General features: G+C 33.8%; 1 protein-coding gene across 1 annotated transcript in view; it reads left to right on the top strand.

The window, feature by feature from the left end:
* LOC149783473 (MAM and LDL-receptor class A domain-containing protein 2-like) overlaps nt 1–18,813 on the top strand; it is a 173,174-nt gene that overhangs the window by 5,965 nt on the left and 148,396 nt on the right. The window contains exons 9-19 of the mRNA XM_089931714.1: nt 1,454–1,626; nt 2,605–2,745; nt 6,221–6,502; nt 7,156–7,239; nt 7,739–7,912; nt 8,689–8,831; nt 9,923–10,118; nt 11,514–11,609; nt 12,491–12,625; nt 14,139–14,465; nt 15,001–15,122. Coding sequence (XP_089787840.1) covers nt 1,454–1,626; nt 2,605–2,745; nt 6,221–6,502; nt 7,156–7,239; nt 7,739–7,912; nt 8,689–8,831; nt 9,923–10,118; nt 11,514–11,609; nt 12,491–12,625; nt 14,139–14,465; nt 15,001–15,122 — 1,873 coding nt within the window. The remainder of the gene's footprint in view (nt 1–1,453; nt 1,627–2,604; nt 2,746–6,220; nt 6,503–7,155; nt 7,240–7,738; nt 7,913–8,688; nt 8,832–9,922; nt 10,119–11,513; nt 11,610–12,490; nt 12,626–14,138; nt 14,466–15,000; nt 15,123–18,813) is intronic.

The raw sequence follows: 18,813 nt of genomic DNA on the forward strand, positions 1-18,813 counted from the left end.
GTGATACTGGATAATTCAAAAGCACATACAACTGTAACCAAATGACAACCAATCATAATCTTTGATAAAGGTTGCACATCTCCAAGTATTCAATGGGATATTATCCGTAATCTGTTGGAAATCATAAACTTAACAGGAATGCCAGGAAGCTCATTGGTTGTTAATTATAATAATATATATAAATCTAATTAACACATATTGTCTTAGTACTTCCTCATTTTGACCAGAAGGAAATTTACATTATTGGATAGGTTTCTTGGGGCAACAGAGTCTACGGAGTCACACACCTTAGTCTGGACTTGTTTATGTTCAGTCCTAGCATACGTATCATAGCATAAAGGAATTAAATCGGATCAAAATAATACTATTCTGAACAAATTTGCTTAAGATTCAATCCGATAGATACAGATACATTTCTAGTCTGTAGTGTTCAATGCGGTATTGTTGAGATAATCGTAGAGAATATACAACGACCATGGAATAACTGTAATACTTACGTGCAACTAATATGTATTTAATCATAAACTGCAAAACGCTTAAAATACAAGTTAATATTAAGCTATGCCTCTTTCCAGCAACCACATTTATTTTATTGACGTTCACATTATTGTTTGCTATTAGACATATTTGTTTAAAGTATGCTAGCACGGATGCTCGTTTCCCATGAAGTACTATGACCATTGCTCCTTGCATTGATACTGCCCTATCACATGAATCATTATAAATTCAGGACTTTTGCACCATCCAGTGCGTACGAACCCATACAACCCGCGCACCCATATATATATATATATATATATATATATATATATATATATATATATATATATATATATATATATATATATCCAATATGTTTCAGTATATGGTAATAGTATACTAGTTTCATTATCAGCAAGATATATATTTTTCACTCCTGTCAGTATGATTAGTATCAAATGATGCGGCATTGACTACATTCTCGTTAGTTTAAGTACACTGCCTTATACTTTAAAACCTGTTTTGGTTCTGTTACATAAGAATATGAAAGGTTTCTTGGAAAATATGCAGGTTGAATATGAACATTGATATATATATATATATATATATATATATATATATATATATATATATATATATATATATATATATATATATATATATATATATACTCATTACCTAGTTTTATTGCATGGAATTGGTATTAATTCCTTTGTTTCTTATAAGATATCTTATTTTATCAGTGCTGTTGATGCTATTCATCATGGCGTAAACCAGTAAACCATTAAGAAGTGCATTGCAATATGCATGGCTAAACACATAAACATATTCTATAGACTGAGTTTTACAAACCCATTAAAGATACAGGAACAGTTCAAAATATGTTATATTTGAGATGATTGAATGCATGCAATGGCATACAGATGTTATATGTATAGTTTTTATATATAGAAGCTATTCTTTTCTCACCCAGCACTGTTGGAGCTACGGCAGTGTGCTGTGCAGGATTTTCCTCCAATAAAGATCTAGATATTTTTCTGGATGATGTCAGTTGTAGTGGATATGAAAGCTCGATATACAGCTGCAGGCATAATGGATGGTATTCTCATAATTGTAACCACTATGAAGATGCTGGTGTACGCTGTGGTAGGTATACTGTATGACAGATTGAGAGAATAATATAATCAAAAGATCATGCAGAAAGATGCTGAAGAAAATATTTTCCATTTAACAGTACACTTAGCTAAGGGTTCGGGAAAGAAATTTACTAACTGGTCAATCATAATCATGTTGCCGAAAAAGTATTTCGCAACCATACATCCCATGTATTCTTTAACTGAATCATGGATTTAGGTGAAATTATAGAGGCTGACACTGCTGTGGAAAAACGAGAAACACTTTCTGTAAACCTGTCCAGTTTTATCCACGGGTTGTTTTTCTGATACATTTATAATTCGTGGTACTGTTATTACCGTATCTCGTTAACATGGTCTTAAGCACGCATATTAGCTGGTTATTGTTATGCGTGTTACATGCTCTTTAACAGTAGATGTTCTTCGTTTATTTTACGAATAAGGTCATTGTGGTTTTAATATTAATGATCTGATTTTATATATATATATATATATATATATATATATATATATATATATATATATATATATATATATCATTCACTGATCATAAGCTGTAAACGTAAGGAAGTGCAATTACAAACAAGGATACATTCGATAGTGGTGTCATTATTTAAGAAATGTCTGATGTTAAAATACAATTTTAAGCTATATATTTGCGGAAAGGATATAAAGTTCTTTGCACACGGCATGAACGAGTGAAAATAAATAAGGTTGTTCCACTCAGTGCTGTTTGACGTGGTCGGAAATATGAGGTACCATCATTGAGAACCGTAAATTTTAATTTAACCATGTGAACAAGGTTACTTCCTTGAATATTGTATGAACAATACAGTTATTATATAGATGGTTAATACCTTTCAACGCATGAATTTTCAATCAATATGCGACATAAATTACATCTAATGTTTGCAGCAATTAGACAACAACTTAACAAATGTATGACATGCATGATTTAATGTTTAATCAATATGTTGGTCTCTTTCAATAGGAGGTACAATTAATCAGTGCGTGTCAGCAATTCCTTCTGTGAACTGCACATTTGACACTTCGACCTGTTCCTATGCTACAGTTGCTTTGTCAGGAACAGCAGTCTGGAGTTTTGGCTACATCTACTCATATTTTTCAAATCGTAAGTAGTAAATACGTTGTCCATAATATATATATATATATATATATATATATATATATATATATATATATATATATATATATATATATATATATATATATATATATGTCAGTGTGTGTGCGTTGTTTGCACATATGGGGAGAGTCGATGAACTTTTGGTGAGACATTTTTAAAGGTATGACAATTTAATTTTGTATAAGCCATCTATAGGGCAGTTCTACATTTGGCAGTACATGCCAAACGTAATACCGTCATTTGGGTTGTTTAGTGTGGCTGATAGGTTGGAAGACTTGGTGGTCTATAGATTGAAACAATGCCTAGCATATATGCATAAGAATAACAGAGACTAATAGTTATAACATGGAAGTACATTGACCCGCTGCTATTTGCCAGGACAGATGGTCGGATCACCTGTATGTGTCCTGTATGGTAATACATATATTTGTTCAGTTTTAACTCGCAACTTTCCAATCATATTAGGATTTCTAGGAGTGTCAATACCAACTTCCATCATTAGATATACCGATACCGATACATTATATCATTTGTCCGATATATTTGAGCTTAACCGAGGACAAAAAAAGAAATCAGTTCTTTTCATAAATATTTCACCATTAAAATAAAACAAAACACTTCACGTATATATGATCTAAGTAGCCGTATACTGATCTGGAAGCATTTTTCTTAGTCTGTCACCACCTACTTATCTATGTTGCCTATGAGCGCTATATATGAATGAACATTATTTTAAGCTTATCGAATGTGCTTGTTACTATGATAATCGAAGATATGAATGTATGTAAATTTCAGGAGAAAGGCTTGGAAATACGAAATAATAATAATAATAATAATAATAATAATAATAATAGTAATCATAATGACATTAAGGAAATACAAATGATAGTTTTGTACCACGTCAGGAGAGTGATTTTAATTAAAGTCATTGATGGAACAGGCACATCTAATGCTACTAAACACTTATGAACAAGAACAGCTTGTTTATAACAGTTTAGACATGCAATAGGATCTAGAGCTTCCACAGTTTCTCGATTTTACCACGTTCCTTGTCGGTGCATCTTTGTTGTTGTTGTTGTTGTGGGGTTTAACGCCATTTTTCAGCACACGATAGGCTATGCATGGCAGCCAGTATTAATGGTGGAGGAAGAAAATGGGGAAATCCCGGAAAGAACCACCGACCCACGAGAAGCTACTGGCAACCTTTCTCACATACCCACATTGGCCGAATCCGAGACTCGAACCCACGCAGACAGAGGTGAGATGGCAGTGATCCGTAACGGAGAGCGCTTTAGACCACTCGGCCACTCGGGGCCCCTGTGCATCTTTGATTAGACTCGATGGGAAGCGTTACTCAGAACTGGAGAGACTGTCAGCCTGATATGAAATAGCAGCCGAATTTAGTTTAAACTGTTTAGTTATGGCTTTACCATTGATAAAGTATGTAAAGATGTATTGGCGTTTCAAGCCTACAGCCGAGCAAGTTTTTATGTTAAGTTTATATACGGATGCTAGATCAATTTTTAAACATGTCGTTATATCTTCTAATATGTTTGGTCAACATTAGCGTTTAGCATACAAAAACATATTGTGCTATTTTAAATTATGAAACCTACTTAGTAGAGGATACGATAGATGTCACTATCATGGTAATATAAATTAGAAAGACGATTCATGGTTACAACCCTAGGTAACAGCCACCTGCTCCGGTAGGTCTAAACATTATATCGAAAAGACTACTTTAGTATCCCTCTTTACACTGTAATAAAATATGTAACATATTAAGAGTTTCTAGGGTTAGTCAAAATATGGGGAAATACACCATGTCTTACCTTATGCAGAATCGTTGCATCATGCCATTGCGATGACCAACAACAACGATTACAGTCGCAGCAACCAGCATGTGGCGTAAGGGCAGCATCTACGCAGGGTGAGGCCAAGGTCGAATTAATTATCCACCCCCACCCGAAAACAAAAGACGATGTTGAAGCCTAAGCAAATCTTAACACAAACGTTGCATGCGTAGTGACATTATGGTCCACAAAAACACCTCAAAATATAAAATAACTGAGGTGAGGAAAACAGGAAACTAAAACGAAATCTACGAATAAAACGGGCAACTAAACCTCTATGCAACATAGGCTAACATAAATAAAACAAATTTCATGCATGCAAACATAAACTGTAAAATGCCAGCACTTAATCGCAAAATAATATCACAACCACAAATGTTACTTTTACTGGACAAAAATGTTAGTAAATGGTATTTTTGAATTGTTCTACGAAATACTGAAATTAAGCTTTTGCTTAATACAGTTTGAGGATAAAGAGCTGTGATACAAATAATATTATTACTTGTACAAATAACTTTCAAGTATAAATAGCTTAAACATACGAGTAATTATTATTAAAGAAAAAAATTTTCTTTTTACGAAGAGGACTGCACTTGCCATATATTTTATGTTACGGGTCTGTTATTCCCGTGCTGTAGCTGGACAACTGCATTACTGAAAAAAGGGTTTCATACTTTTCTATCGTTAAGTAATCACAAAAAGTACTTAAAACTGAATATTATTTTTGCAGTGAATATGTATATTAATTTCTTGTTTTTTTTACTGCTTCTAATTCTACCTCTTTACACTTTTTGAAGTTTTGCCCTAGTCGACGAATTCAGCCAATAATATGATGATGTGTTTGTTTAACCCAGGAACATGGATACACGCATGCATACATACATACATACGTACATACATACATGCATGCATGCATGCGTACGTACGTACGTACGTAAGTACGTATGTACGTACCTACATGCATACATACATACAAACATACATGCATGCCTACATACATACATACATACATACATGCTTACGTATTTACATACATACATGCATACATACATACGTATTTATGTACATGCATACATACATACAGACATACATATATACATACATACATACATACATGCATGCATGCATGCGTACGTACGTACGTACGTAAGTACATGCATACATACATACAAACATACATACATGCCTACATACATACATACATACATACATACATACATACATACATACATATATATAGATACATACATACGTACGTACGTACGTACTTACATAATACATGCATATATATAAGCATTTATAAATAGATATATTCATGCAATATATTCTAACAATTCTTGTTTGCCATGTTCTGGTAGATTTTCTCTGAGCTGTTTATGTCTAATTTGATTGTCCATTAAGCCATTTTAATGGTGGAAATCTTGTTATTTTTCCCGCGCTAGAATTTGTGTTTATATATAATATTGGGGCTGATGGTTTGCTCCTTTATTGTTTCATATTTCATTGAATTACTTGGCTAATCCGTAACTAATCAGATGACAGGTCGTTATCTGTGTATTAAAATATGTACGTATCTATCAAACTATCTATGTTTTGTTATATTTCAGCATTATCAGGAGTAGCCTACTACACGAACGGAGACGGATTTGAAACTGACAAGGCATATCTCAAATCCCCTGAATTTTCGGTTAATAAAAACAATTCCTATAGTATTCAGTTTTACTACTGGATAAATGCATCCGCCGGAAATGCCTTATCACTCTACATTAGTGTTAACGACGTTACCCGCAGTGTTTGGGAAATGCCATCGCGTCACCGAGAGGAGGAAGAGACTTGGATGTACCAATGTGTGACTGTTGGAGAACTTGAGACTTCTAGCATAGTTTCTGGTGAGACCTAGTGCTGTATTGTCGCTTTTGGTATTGGCGATGATTGCGATACTAGTTTATTGCTGTTGATTGCAGCGATATTATCTAGCACTTTGACCGCTTTCCCTTTCAGTTATGCCTAAATAATTCTTCGTTTATAGTGTAGTAATGAATATAGAGAAGACGCCAACCCGCATGAATTCGAAATTAACGTACAATACATCATAAGCAGAACACTTGTGCATAATAACTGATAAATAATTTTAGTATATGTAAATAACATGCTGAGGAAAAAATTATTTCTCAAATTCACTTGACGATCTTTAACCGTTAAGTTATATGCATTAATGTAAGCATCAGCCGAAGCACATATGTCTTGTTTAATCTACTTACACAACTGAGATACATTTCAAGCATATATATATATATATATATATATATATATATATATATATATATATATATATATATATATATATATATCATAGTTCACCATGAAGAACAGGCAATGGATGGCGTTTCTGGTAATGTTTGTAAGTAAGAAATGCTAATGGTTTTGGATGCACATAACAAAATATTTTGAATTATAAAACATTTCGAAATAAAGTAATTAGAAGCACAATAAGTTCGAGAGCATTTGCTATTATAATCCTCTTCATTATTGTTCTTTTCAGTGTCTTTTCTGGCGACTAGAGGAAATCAAAGAACCAGAATTATTGCGATTGATAATGTTGCATTTGGATCAAAAACGTGCACATGTGCGTACTTAATGGTTTTGCTTGATTAGTTTGTAATTGATTATAAGAGTTTTAAAACTTAAAACTACATTCATGTTCACAAGCGCTCTGTGCTGAATGATGTTTAATGGATGAGTGAACACCTCTCTTTTGCATAAAGTGGACAAACGCTCTGATGAAACAATTGTAGAATGTTGAAATACTTGACGATTTTGGTTAGAATAGATAAATATTTGCTTGATTAGTCATATGATGTATAGAAATTTCGACCCTCACACGAGACAAATATTACGGAAAGAGATTCAGTTTATTTAATTAGGTCTTGCAAAAATGTGTTCATTTTGAAAACTTTGTAAAACTAATTGAACATTACCAACAGGATTACTCCCTGTAAAATATTGACCATGGCATATATTTTTTTATTATTATATTGTGATTGTAAGGTTTATGGTTACACCGTCAATTTTTGCATCTGTCATTAACAATAAATAAACTTTTTTTCTTTTCTTTTCCATCTCAGACGGGCTTCAGGCCGGAATATGTGACTTTGAACAACCAAGTGTTTCAGCGTATTCCATCAACTGTACGAATTGCAAAACGAGTGCACCATTGTTCAGGTGGCACTGGGCTAAAGGTGCAACTCCTTCGAACGGTACAGGACCAAACGTGGACAATACATTCGGCAACGATACAGGTGTGTACGCAAACTCTGTATAAGAAGAAAAACATAAAACCATGATGTCATTTGTATGAAGTGTGCATGTAATACTCCTTGTCAGCATTCAACGTGCACCAACTGATCGGTGTTTAGTTTTACAGATATTCAGAATTACACCAAATTTTGCAGATGCAACAGCTTGTAAAATGTCGTTCTCAAATTACAGATGCTTATAAATTATACATAAGCCATTGTGGAGTATATTGTAAACACGCTAATTCACTATAGTCTATTGCTTGTCAAAAACGTACATAAAATGCATTATTCAGGTATAATATGTTGGTCATGCAGCCCAGTATTTAGTTGATTTCTAGGTTTCATCACCACTGAATAGACATTTAGAGTTTATGAAATAATATCACAGTTCATCAAATCCTAGAAGAGAATTTCTACATTGTTTGCTTGGTTTTGATTTTGTTTGTACGTATCTCAATTCATATAATATTGGATTCTTTACAACGTCTTTTCATTTCGGTCCTTCCGGCCTTGCTTATGTATGTGATTTAATTGTCAAAAGTATCAAAGGATGTATTTTTTGCTAAAACAATATCGCCTATCCTACGCCAGTAATTTTTTATTATTCGGTTTGAAAAAGCACCTAGTGTTTTATTTATTTGACAGCAATCTGCTTCATCATAGTTACACGTTTTGCAGCAATACACAAAATACGTAACAATTATATATGTTTGTATAGTAATTGAAACCGGATCTCTTTGTCCTAATTATTGAACCTACCAATCATTAACTTACAGGCCGATATATGTATGCCGAAGCTACTTATGGACTCGAAGGTGATGCTACAGCGTTAATCTTTCCAGATGTTAACACTAGCATGACATATCGATCAATCCAGTTCTTTTATCATATGTATGGAAAGGATATTGGAACACTTAAGGTACGTAGGTTAAAAGAATGCATAACATACCGTTATTTTCCGGATCATCACAATCACTTTATATGAAGCATAACATTCATTTGTGTCCATACATCAGTGATTAATGAACCAATAAATACTCCATACCGCAAACCGAGGGTAACAGATACAGTTGTACAATACATATTCCGACGCATTTTTAGAACAAAGATTTAACCCAATATCCTTCTGGACCCCAGTGCATCGGTTTCCCCATCCAGGAATAAGTAGTCATCATGTAGCATTGGCGAGATATAGTATTCCACTTTCTTTGAATTATACATCAGTATACAAATGAGTATATTTTTCTCTAATGTTTCTGAATGGTACAAGAGACTTACCAGATTTGCAAGATTTTCGTTACTTGTGCCATTTGCAGGAATGAGAAAGTTCATAGATCCTGTACGTTAAGTCAGAAGACAAATATACAAAAATATGTTATTGTTGTTAAAGCTCGGAGTACTTACGCAACGAACGTTGGACGTTTGCTTATAAATGCTTTTCACAACCTTAGAGTCCGCTGGACATGCTTGCCAAACCTTAAACTAGTTATCATCGCATCCTCCGAGTCCTCGTCTGGAGTTTCTTTTTGGCAATATAGATATATCAACGCTAAATTTTCAAGGTCGTTTAATTGCCTATTCAATGAATGACTTAGTCCGAATGCATCAAAGTAAAATGTACTGTACATGCTGGTACAGAGTTTACAGAGCAGTCAAAACCCACACCATAACTAAACTAATTCCAGTAAGTTTATCCCTCAAAGATTTGGTACTGTAAACCATTCACACATGACACGTTTTTTTTAACTTTCTCAAAATGCCAACACCTTTGACAGTAAATGGCTTTTTATGTTCAGCTTTAAGTGTAATTTAAATATTTAAAAATATGTATTTAAATATATTTTTTAAACTTCATTAATTACTTTGGGGCAAAACTCCATCGAATATAATGTCTGGGTAAGATGAGTTACATTTATCTTTGTATTGTGGAGGATATGATCAATGCAAAAAAAGATAATAATAAAATGAACCACCCTTTGACTATTGACTTGTTTACGATTTTCATCATAGGTTGCCCTGGAGTCAAATAACAGAGAAAGTATTATTTGGCAAAAATCAGGAGGGCAAGAACAGTTTTGGAAACGAGATTGTGTGGCGTTGCCAGCAGATGCAAACGTCAGGATCAAATTTGTTGCCGTAAAGGGACCCGGACCACTAGGAGACATAGCGATCGATGATATTCGTTTGCTGACTACACTCTGTCCTCGTACGTTTAAACTCGTTAACATTTTGAATATAAAGCTTTTACTGTAATATATATATATATATATATATATATATATATATATATATATATATATATATATATATATATATATATATATATATATATATATATATATATATATATATATATATTTGTGTGTGTATGTATATATGTCTGTGTGTGTGTGCTTGTGTGTGTGTGTGTACGAACACTTTATTCTGTACCATAGTAAATACTGACTTTGTATTTGTCTCCAGTTAATTTTTCAAACGCTTACACTTACACCTTTAATGGATTATAATTTACGAATATTTAGGCAGTTATCTTTAAGTGATTGCTTTGTGATGAGTTTGATTGCTTTGTGATAAATTTGATATACAGCGTAATATGTAATGAGAATGGTAGCTTGGTTGATTTACTTGGACGTAATTTACAGTCCTACGCAATATTTTGCCTGCCTAACTACTTCAACGCTTTGTCTATTTCACATTTGACATTATCATAAGCGGGGAATAAGATGTTTCCTAACATATTACTTCAATGCCTACGCATGCTTAATAGGTAGTGAACATGTCCATTACATTTTAGAACATCTACTGAGTCGCAGGTCAAGAACGGTGTTTAAATATAGAGCCTTGACTAACAGTTGTTCATTCCTGTCTTAAGATTAGTCTGTGGAATCATTTTTAGTTGTGTTTAGATGTAATTAGAGTGGAATGATGTTTGTCTAGATTACAAAGCACTCACGGACGTTTTGGAGTAAAACATTTTGTTGCCATTATTGAGAATTCGTAAAAAAAAATTCTATATTACCTCATCGTTATAAATCAGCACATTCAGCACTATTGGAAATCATTCGGAAAATTCTATACTTTTCAAATTGTGATTGGATGAATACGATTATTCGGAAATAAAAGAGTGACTTTTCAATTTTCTGTTATTTTCCAAGGCAACAGGGTTCTGTTGAATTTTAGCTTACAGTTAGGTTCACGACCGTCTGTTACTTAGCGTAAGACCTCCACTCACAGCAATGCAGACTTTGGTATATTTGCACAAAAGTAACTATTTTAAGAGTTGATATTTAACAAGTAATCAAGTATAAATTATGTCACTTCACAACTTATATACCGAAAACTCCCATAAACAATTTTAGAATTTTGCAAGATGAATTTAGATGTATTTTATGAGGATGAATGTCTTACCTCATTTAAAGTTCTTGTCATGACTTATCCCTTAAACAGCTTTAGTCATGAAACGAACGGGCAGGTCAAGATCAAGGAACAATACACGGACGATGAAATCATGGCAGTATCTTGCTGAGCCCTTTACATTGTATGAAAATGAATGTATGTTTATTCAACGATACAAAATGTCCACTGTATACATTTTTTCCAGATGTTATCTCCTGCTTGAAAACTTTCAAAGAATGTGGGTATTCCAGGACATCAACCAGCAGTAATTTTACGTGGGAATGGAACGGAGAGACATCAAGTAATTATCTTACAGCATTCAGCACAAAACTCTACCTTGAAACAATACGTAAAGTAACAAATTAGTTCTCCAAGCTATGTGGGGTCTTTAATGATTTCAAATGTTAATTGCAAGCAGCGAAACTTTAATGTTATTCGTGATAGCAGACATACTATTTATAATAAATTGATAACTTCGTGCGATTGGATTGGACGAATGGAGCCAACATATTCTCATTTTCGTAATTTGAAGTACAATGTAACTGTGTACGTTAGAACTATGTAAGCACTCCAAGAAAATGCCATCGAAAAAATCCTGAAAATTGTCAAAATTTGCTTTACATACTTACGAACGCATTCTATTTTCTATCGTTCCTAATGGATGCCACTCTCAGGTATTCTTTACAATTATTAGGCATTCGGTTCATTTATACATTGTGTTTATGCTACTTTTGATTACATAACGTATATCTTCTATTTTTGGTAATCGTATTGCTTCCCTATACTTAATAATCTTATGACATAGTAAAATGCACGATAATTTTGTACAATATTTTGGGATCCTCGTGATTCCAAAACTATCCACTAATTGTCTACGGTGACATCTATATTTGGATAAGGCTTGTATCAAGGATCCATAATCCAGCTTTCATTGCAAAAAGGTTGAATAAGGAATGACACGAGGGAAACATAAATCAAATAGCTAAATTATAATAGCCCAGTCTCCGCTTAAAAGTCAGTTAAGCCATTCCGGTAATTCGAGTACGGAGTTAAAACTATGCAATGTCTAACGACCTTCTCGTAGTTCCTTAATATAATTGCTTTATGTTCCATTCATATTTGCTAAAGATGCTAGTAAAACTATTTTCCACAATCAATAATTTCAAAATTATTATGCTTCAGTTCCATCGTCGCAAAGGGAATGCAACTTTGAAAATGGAAATTGCAATTTCACATATGATTTCTGGCAAATAGTGAATGCACCATGGACATCATACTGGGGAGTAACTTTTATTGATCCTACCTATTCCAACAGCGGTAAGCGTTCTTAGTTTCCTTGTAAATCGAAGTCACTGCGCATATAGAAGTTTGAAATATATTCAAGACAAGTTGCTAATTGGACAAATTTCCTCTGAACAAATTCGTTTCCGGAGAATTGCAATTTTCAAGGTATTTTTGTTTTCTGTCATAGTTTTTGGATTAACCGTGCATGCGCCTTTAGACCTAAACTAGATATACGCGTTGTCGAAGCACACGTTGTGGGCTCTGAAGGGCTCATCAGCTCCTTGTGTCATTTGTGTAAAAAAGTTTACAAATGTCACATTATAACCTGATGTTTGTTAAACAATACCTGTACGAGAAGAAGAGCGTAAATACAGCTACAGCTTTTAAATCATATGATACAGGCTCTAGATATGCATGAAAGAAATAAGTTGTAGGCACGCTAACACGATCAGGGCAAGTTACGATTACTATCATCAGTTGTGTCTTGGAATGCGAGGAATAAAAAATAAAAAACAAATTATCATCGAAACACTTAATACACGCATTCATGCAACACTTTGAAAATACTGATGAAAAGTTAAACATGGAAAGAAAGTAATTTGTAATGCTATTCGGAAAAGTGTTTGCACAACTACAAGGGCAAAATGCGAGTTTTTATATAGACTTATAGGGAAAGGAACCAGATAGCAAAATCTAATTTCAAGTTTTTGTCATTTATGATAAGATCTGCAACAACGATGAGTTCACTTTTCGTCCATAAGCAATGAATGAATGATCGATTGACTGATTGATTCACTTGGCTGATTATACAATAAACTTCGGTTCTCCCTCTGTCCGTTTAGACTTTGAGATAGGAATGTATAAAAGATTGGCGATCTTCTACTTTGATTGAGTTAACAAATAAATCATTTGAACATAAACTGTGTAGAGTAGCAGAGATTTTTTAAACTCAGTGTAGGTTAAAAAAAGGACAATGATAGGTATAGAATATGGTTTTATTCGAATCTTCAAACTCTAATACTCCTTGCTGCAACTCAACCAAAGATATCTTTGAAAAGAGATATATTCTGAACGTTTCCTTTTATCAATCACGAAGATTTTTGATCTTTATTTATTGTGCATGTTTATTTCGGCAGTACATTATAGTTTATGCTAATATTGATCGTGATATCTAAGGTACTATGTTATACCATAATTCCATTCCATCACATGTTTTTCTCTGATATGTGTGAACATTCAGCGTTCAAACAGTCAGAAGTTCCAAACTAATATCACTTACTAACTTTTAACCATTTTGTTAATGAACATTTCCGATCGAACTTGTTAAACTTGAACACGTGGTTTATATCCTTCCAAAACATATTTGCTTTTTTTTTCTAAAGTATAACAGACGAAACATGGTAGTAAACCGAGACATTATTTCGTGCTATTTCGTGAATCATGTTTAAATGGATCATTGTAGTAACTCTCACGTTTAAACCATGAAACAAAATACAATATAATTACATTTGTAGCGTATAAATTCATGCCATTTTTTTCTGTTTAGGTCAATTCGTGGTTATTCAGGGGAACTACTATTGGAGTGGATATCTATATACAGCTTCATTTCCAGTGGACACCACAGACTGCGAATTATCATTCTTATACAGCTATTACACGACTAGTGATTTCTACGTCCAGTTGTATCAACACAGTAGTAACGGCTCCCAATACTATCTTTCACTAGATTACTATAGGTATTACAATGCTTCAAATATTTGGAACAGAAAGACGGTGATGTTGATAAAATTGAAGGAAATGGCCTTCATATCTTTATATGTCAGCGGATATCAATTCGCATTTGCTGTCGACGAAATTCGATTCTCAGATTGTGGTAGGTATCATAATCTAAATGAAAGTATTGTTACCTGCATTGTTTTCACCCTTTTTCCGATTACAAACTTTCATGTTGCTCGATAAAAATTGAAAATACATGAGTATGTTCTTCTAAGTTTCACATTAAATAGGTCATGTATTTCTACGTACGGACGGACAAATTATTGAAAGCATTATATGCTGTTTCTGTTTTTGGTGATGTGGAAAGAATTAAAAAATACTATTCAGTAAGGCGTGGGAATGATTTCACCGTTTAAGTCTTCGATCATACTGGTGCTACAGTTAAACCGTTAAGATCACTCGCTTATACGTGCAGAAGGAATTTGGTAGTGTACGATAGACCGAAAGTGTGTAAATTTATTGGTATTTATTTATTTAGAAACTTTGTAAATATTGCATGTTCTCTGCACCTGTGCAAAAAACCTTTATGTTTCTTTCCTAAATCAAGCTTATTAATTGTATTGACTGGTCAAATTATTCTAAGTGTTCGTGTTATATCATTGAAACATTATTTTATATTGAACATTCAACAGATGCATCGTCAGGGACAGCAGAAGGCGAAATAGCAGAGCTGTTGTCTCCAGTATTTTCTTATCTCGGAGGGAAACACTTCTTGACATTTTACCACACAATTAAATCCAACGACGTTATTCAGGTATGTACGTTCATTAGAGGGGCGAAGAACCATGTTCGCAATACCGTCTAATGTTCTTTATTATTCTGACAGTGAATAGACATATTTTCACTTGTATTCCTATAAAGAAGAAAATCAGTTTTTATCGGATCATAAATTTGAAAAAAATATTAACAAATAGTATGATACTAAGAAACATAACTCTCAATGTTCTTGTTGTATTTATAATTGTGCATAACGGATTACATGTTCAACATACTTGATGTAAATTTAATAATCATGTTAACTTTTGGACCTCTACATTTGCTTTTTATATCACAATCACATGAAAGGTATTCCTCATAATCACCCCTATGGATGTGTTGAAAACTTCCTTCTTATGTCCATACGTTTAATTTTGTCATTATTCGTTCATTGATATTTCCATCGCTGTAAAGGTCAGCGGATCTATATATTCATCCGACCCTCTATCTCTTTTATATATACCTGTATGGCCTTTTAATTCAATCTTTTAATTAACCATTACCCTAGCCAATGCAGGCTTTTGTTTGTAGAATAGGCTCGATGAGTCATCTATGCATGTCGGAAGAGGAACTTTGTGTGGAGACAACTATTTTATGTGGATTGATCACATTATCGTTTGACCAACGGACCATTTAAGGGTATGCCGAGGCGAGACCGATAGTAGCATCTCAAATGTAATACGCTTACGTTGTCCCAACCTCGGTTAGACGAGTGGTCAGAAGTCGTAGTGTATGTTCCATAAGCTATTAACATCAACTGTATGGTCTATGCTAAAACCATTTTTTAACTGATTTGAATACAGTTAACAAGTCACATTTGTGATTAATCAACAAAATTTATTCTATATGTAAGTGTATCAAACTATGTAGCGCTAACATTAGAAACGCAATAAAGAAACGTATAACTTGGTGTTCTTGTTGGGAACATAGGCGGATGGGGAGCCCGTTTAACAAATTATCTGATATAATGGAAACACCAAGCAAACGCACAACTAATTGGAACAGGAATAATAGCAACCAGTGACTAGGATGTAGACATTCGTCCTCGTTTGATAAATTATCCTAGAATTCTTATCTTTGAACCGAAGTCATGAGAACCGAAACCAAACAAAACTATCATGTTTAGTAATTGCTAAAGAACATCAGGGCTTGGGGAGTCAGCCAAAACGTGTACAAGGAGATTTCAAAAGTGTATGTTACTTGTAGAGCATAATTGCAAAACTCAAACTGACAATCCGCTTCGCTTCACGACGTTTGTGGTAGTAACCATTAATCTTCACCGTTCGTCAAAAGTGTTTGTTTGATCTGCATATTTAGATGGCCGTATTGAGTCTGCGATACTTGAACTCTCAATTCCCGAAACGTCTCACAAGTGAAGCGAATCAACATTCGCCGTAATGGCAGGTTGAGTTCAACAAACACATGTTGACACAGACCTGGGTCACGTTACCTTTATTGAAAATTTGAGTACACCCCTGTCGACCTTTTCATTCCTAATCCTATGATGTGTTTTAACTTGCAACTATTATGATCTCCAGAACGATAGCGCAAGTAGACTGCAATGTGTTCCAAATGTAGGCTCGGGGAGCACGAAAGTGTGCTCTGCCCATTTCTGATCTGAAAGGATAGATGCTATCTTAGAAAAACGTCAAACCTCACAACAGCTTTTGAATCAGTGATGTTCAAGTTGTTATCTGCGTGTTCATTTACATAAAGAACACAACACCTCAGTCCCATAATTATTTGAGTACTACGTTACAGGCCAAAGCTGCTTATGTATATCTAAACTAGATATCATTTTTCCCAATCGATATCCCTCCAATTACTCCAATCCATCAGTAGGAACATGACCTTCTATTTGAACAGTAACCAACACATTTTAACTTTGCGATTTTGACGGAACGATACATGTTGGTACTGCAAAGAAATATACGGGCTTTCTTCCTAACAATTTTAGTCTTTTTAATGACAAGTCTCATACAAACGTCCATCCTGCCACAGGGTCGTACGCGTTGGTAGATCCCAACAACTACAATCCATCTGTTTTCGATGTGACCTGTGAAGTCGGTAACGACCTATATGGTAGTTACTCCTTAACAATAACATTGAAAAAGGAACGATTTTCAATGCTCAAGGAACTGATGACAGATACAAAAGTAACAGTGCAGATTGATTAAGTTTCCAAATAGTTTTGCCGTGTAAAATAAAAACAAAGAAAGAAACAAATAAAATGAAAGTGTCCACATAATTCCAATATTATTAAAAGAACCTTTTGCTCTCAGCAAGTTGCAAGACTGTCTTGATGGAGCACCATCAAAACCAGTTGATTTGTAAATGAACTAACCTAACGTATACGCAAAGAAACAGAATTTAGAAATGGACAGAAACATAAACCTGTTGGCATGAACTTCTGCCTATTGCATCGTACTGATGACGTCCCAATGTTTTATATTGATGGTCGTGTTATTCCTATTTTGAAACTGTAAATTGTAAGGTGCATTTTTGAATGCAAATTAACATTCTTCTCTATATTTAGTACGTTAGAGACATATGCAAAACGACTTTTATTAAATAAGACCCATGACAAACAGTGACGCTCAATTTCGAAAATTGACTATAGCTCAATTGTGTATATATTAAATCGTACCTATAGATGTTTGATCCGATACAGAGTTAAGGACGTATGCTATATTGCATTTAGAATATTCTCTTGATATGATCCTCTATGAATGAAGCATCACTTTATCTATGATGAAATAAACTGCTTCTTTAGAACACTAAAAAGCAATCTTCTAACCCATTTTGCTCCGTAAGTGATATCCTGTTTAGGCCAAAATACCAAACCGTCCACTATAAGAAATCAAATTTCATTCCATCATCCAAAGAACGAATTCGTTCTCACCTTAAAACAGCACAACTCTTTGTATAAATTATTAGTCCATTATGTGATTAAAAGTCGCCACGGTGTTTACTACAATCTCCCAAAATAGTGTTTGCCTTTTGTCATTTCAAAATATATTTAGCAATTCGTCTTTTTTTATAAAAAAATTACATTCCATGACATAAGAGGTTTGTATCATAGCTACATCCACGTGTATACCAATGGTTCGAACGATGGAGTCAAACACAGAGCTGCCAAAAAACACATATCACTATCCTGAACTTGTTACCGGTTAAATTATCAATTTCAATGCAAATAATATAACATATAACATATTAAAACATTAAATGCAAAATCAAAGCTCTCAAAATCAACTTTACTTTTTCGCACTCCCTTTCAACATTGAAACCCTAACTAATCTTTAATCTGCCAATCCGTTACACTCCCAGATATTAAAGATAAATCATGTCCTCGTACAATCTTGGGATGGGTATTCAGTATTTTTGCTTGCCTGATCGCATTTGTATAAAGAGTAATACAAGTGCAGATAAAGCAGACAAATATGCGCTGCAGTACCATTTTTATTGAAAGTTCCATATACTGACTTCCACAAGTTTTTCAATCGTCATGTGTTACAGTTTTGGTAAATTATCTGGACTGAAAATTCGACAAACTTTAGAACATCACACCCACTATTGAAGAATGGCATTCTTCTTTAGAAAAAATCGGACAGATGATGCATTTTGTAGATCGCGTATTGGATACACATAATTGACTGATGCATACCATCTTAGTTTCAACTGACACT

This window comes from Sinohyriopsis cumingii, chromosome 14 (assembly GCF_028554795.1).
Source record: "Sinohyriopsis cumingii isolate HCF-2022 chromosome 14, ASM2855479v2, whole genome shotgun sequence".
Classification (NCBI taxonomy): domain Eukaryota; kingdom Metazoa; phylum Mollusca; class Bivalvia; order Unionida; family Unionidae; genus Sinohyriopsis; species Sinohyriopsis cumingii.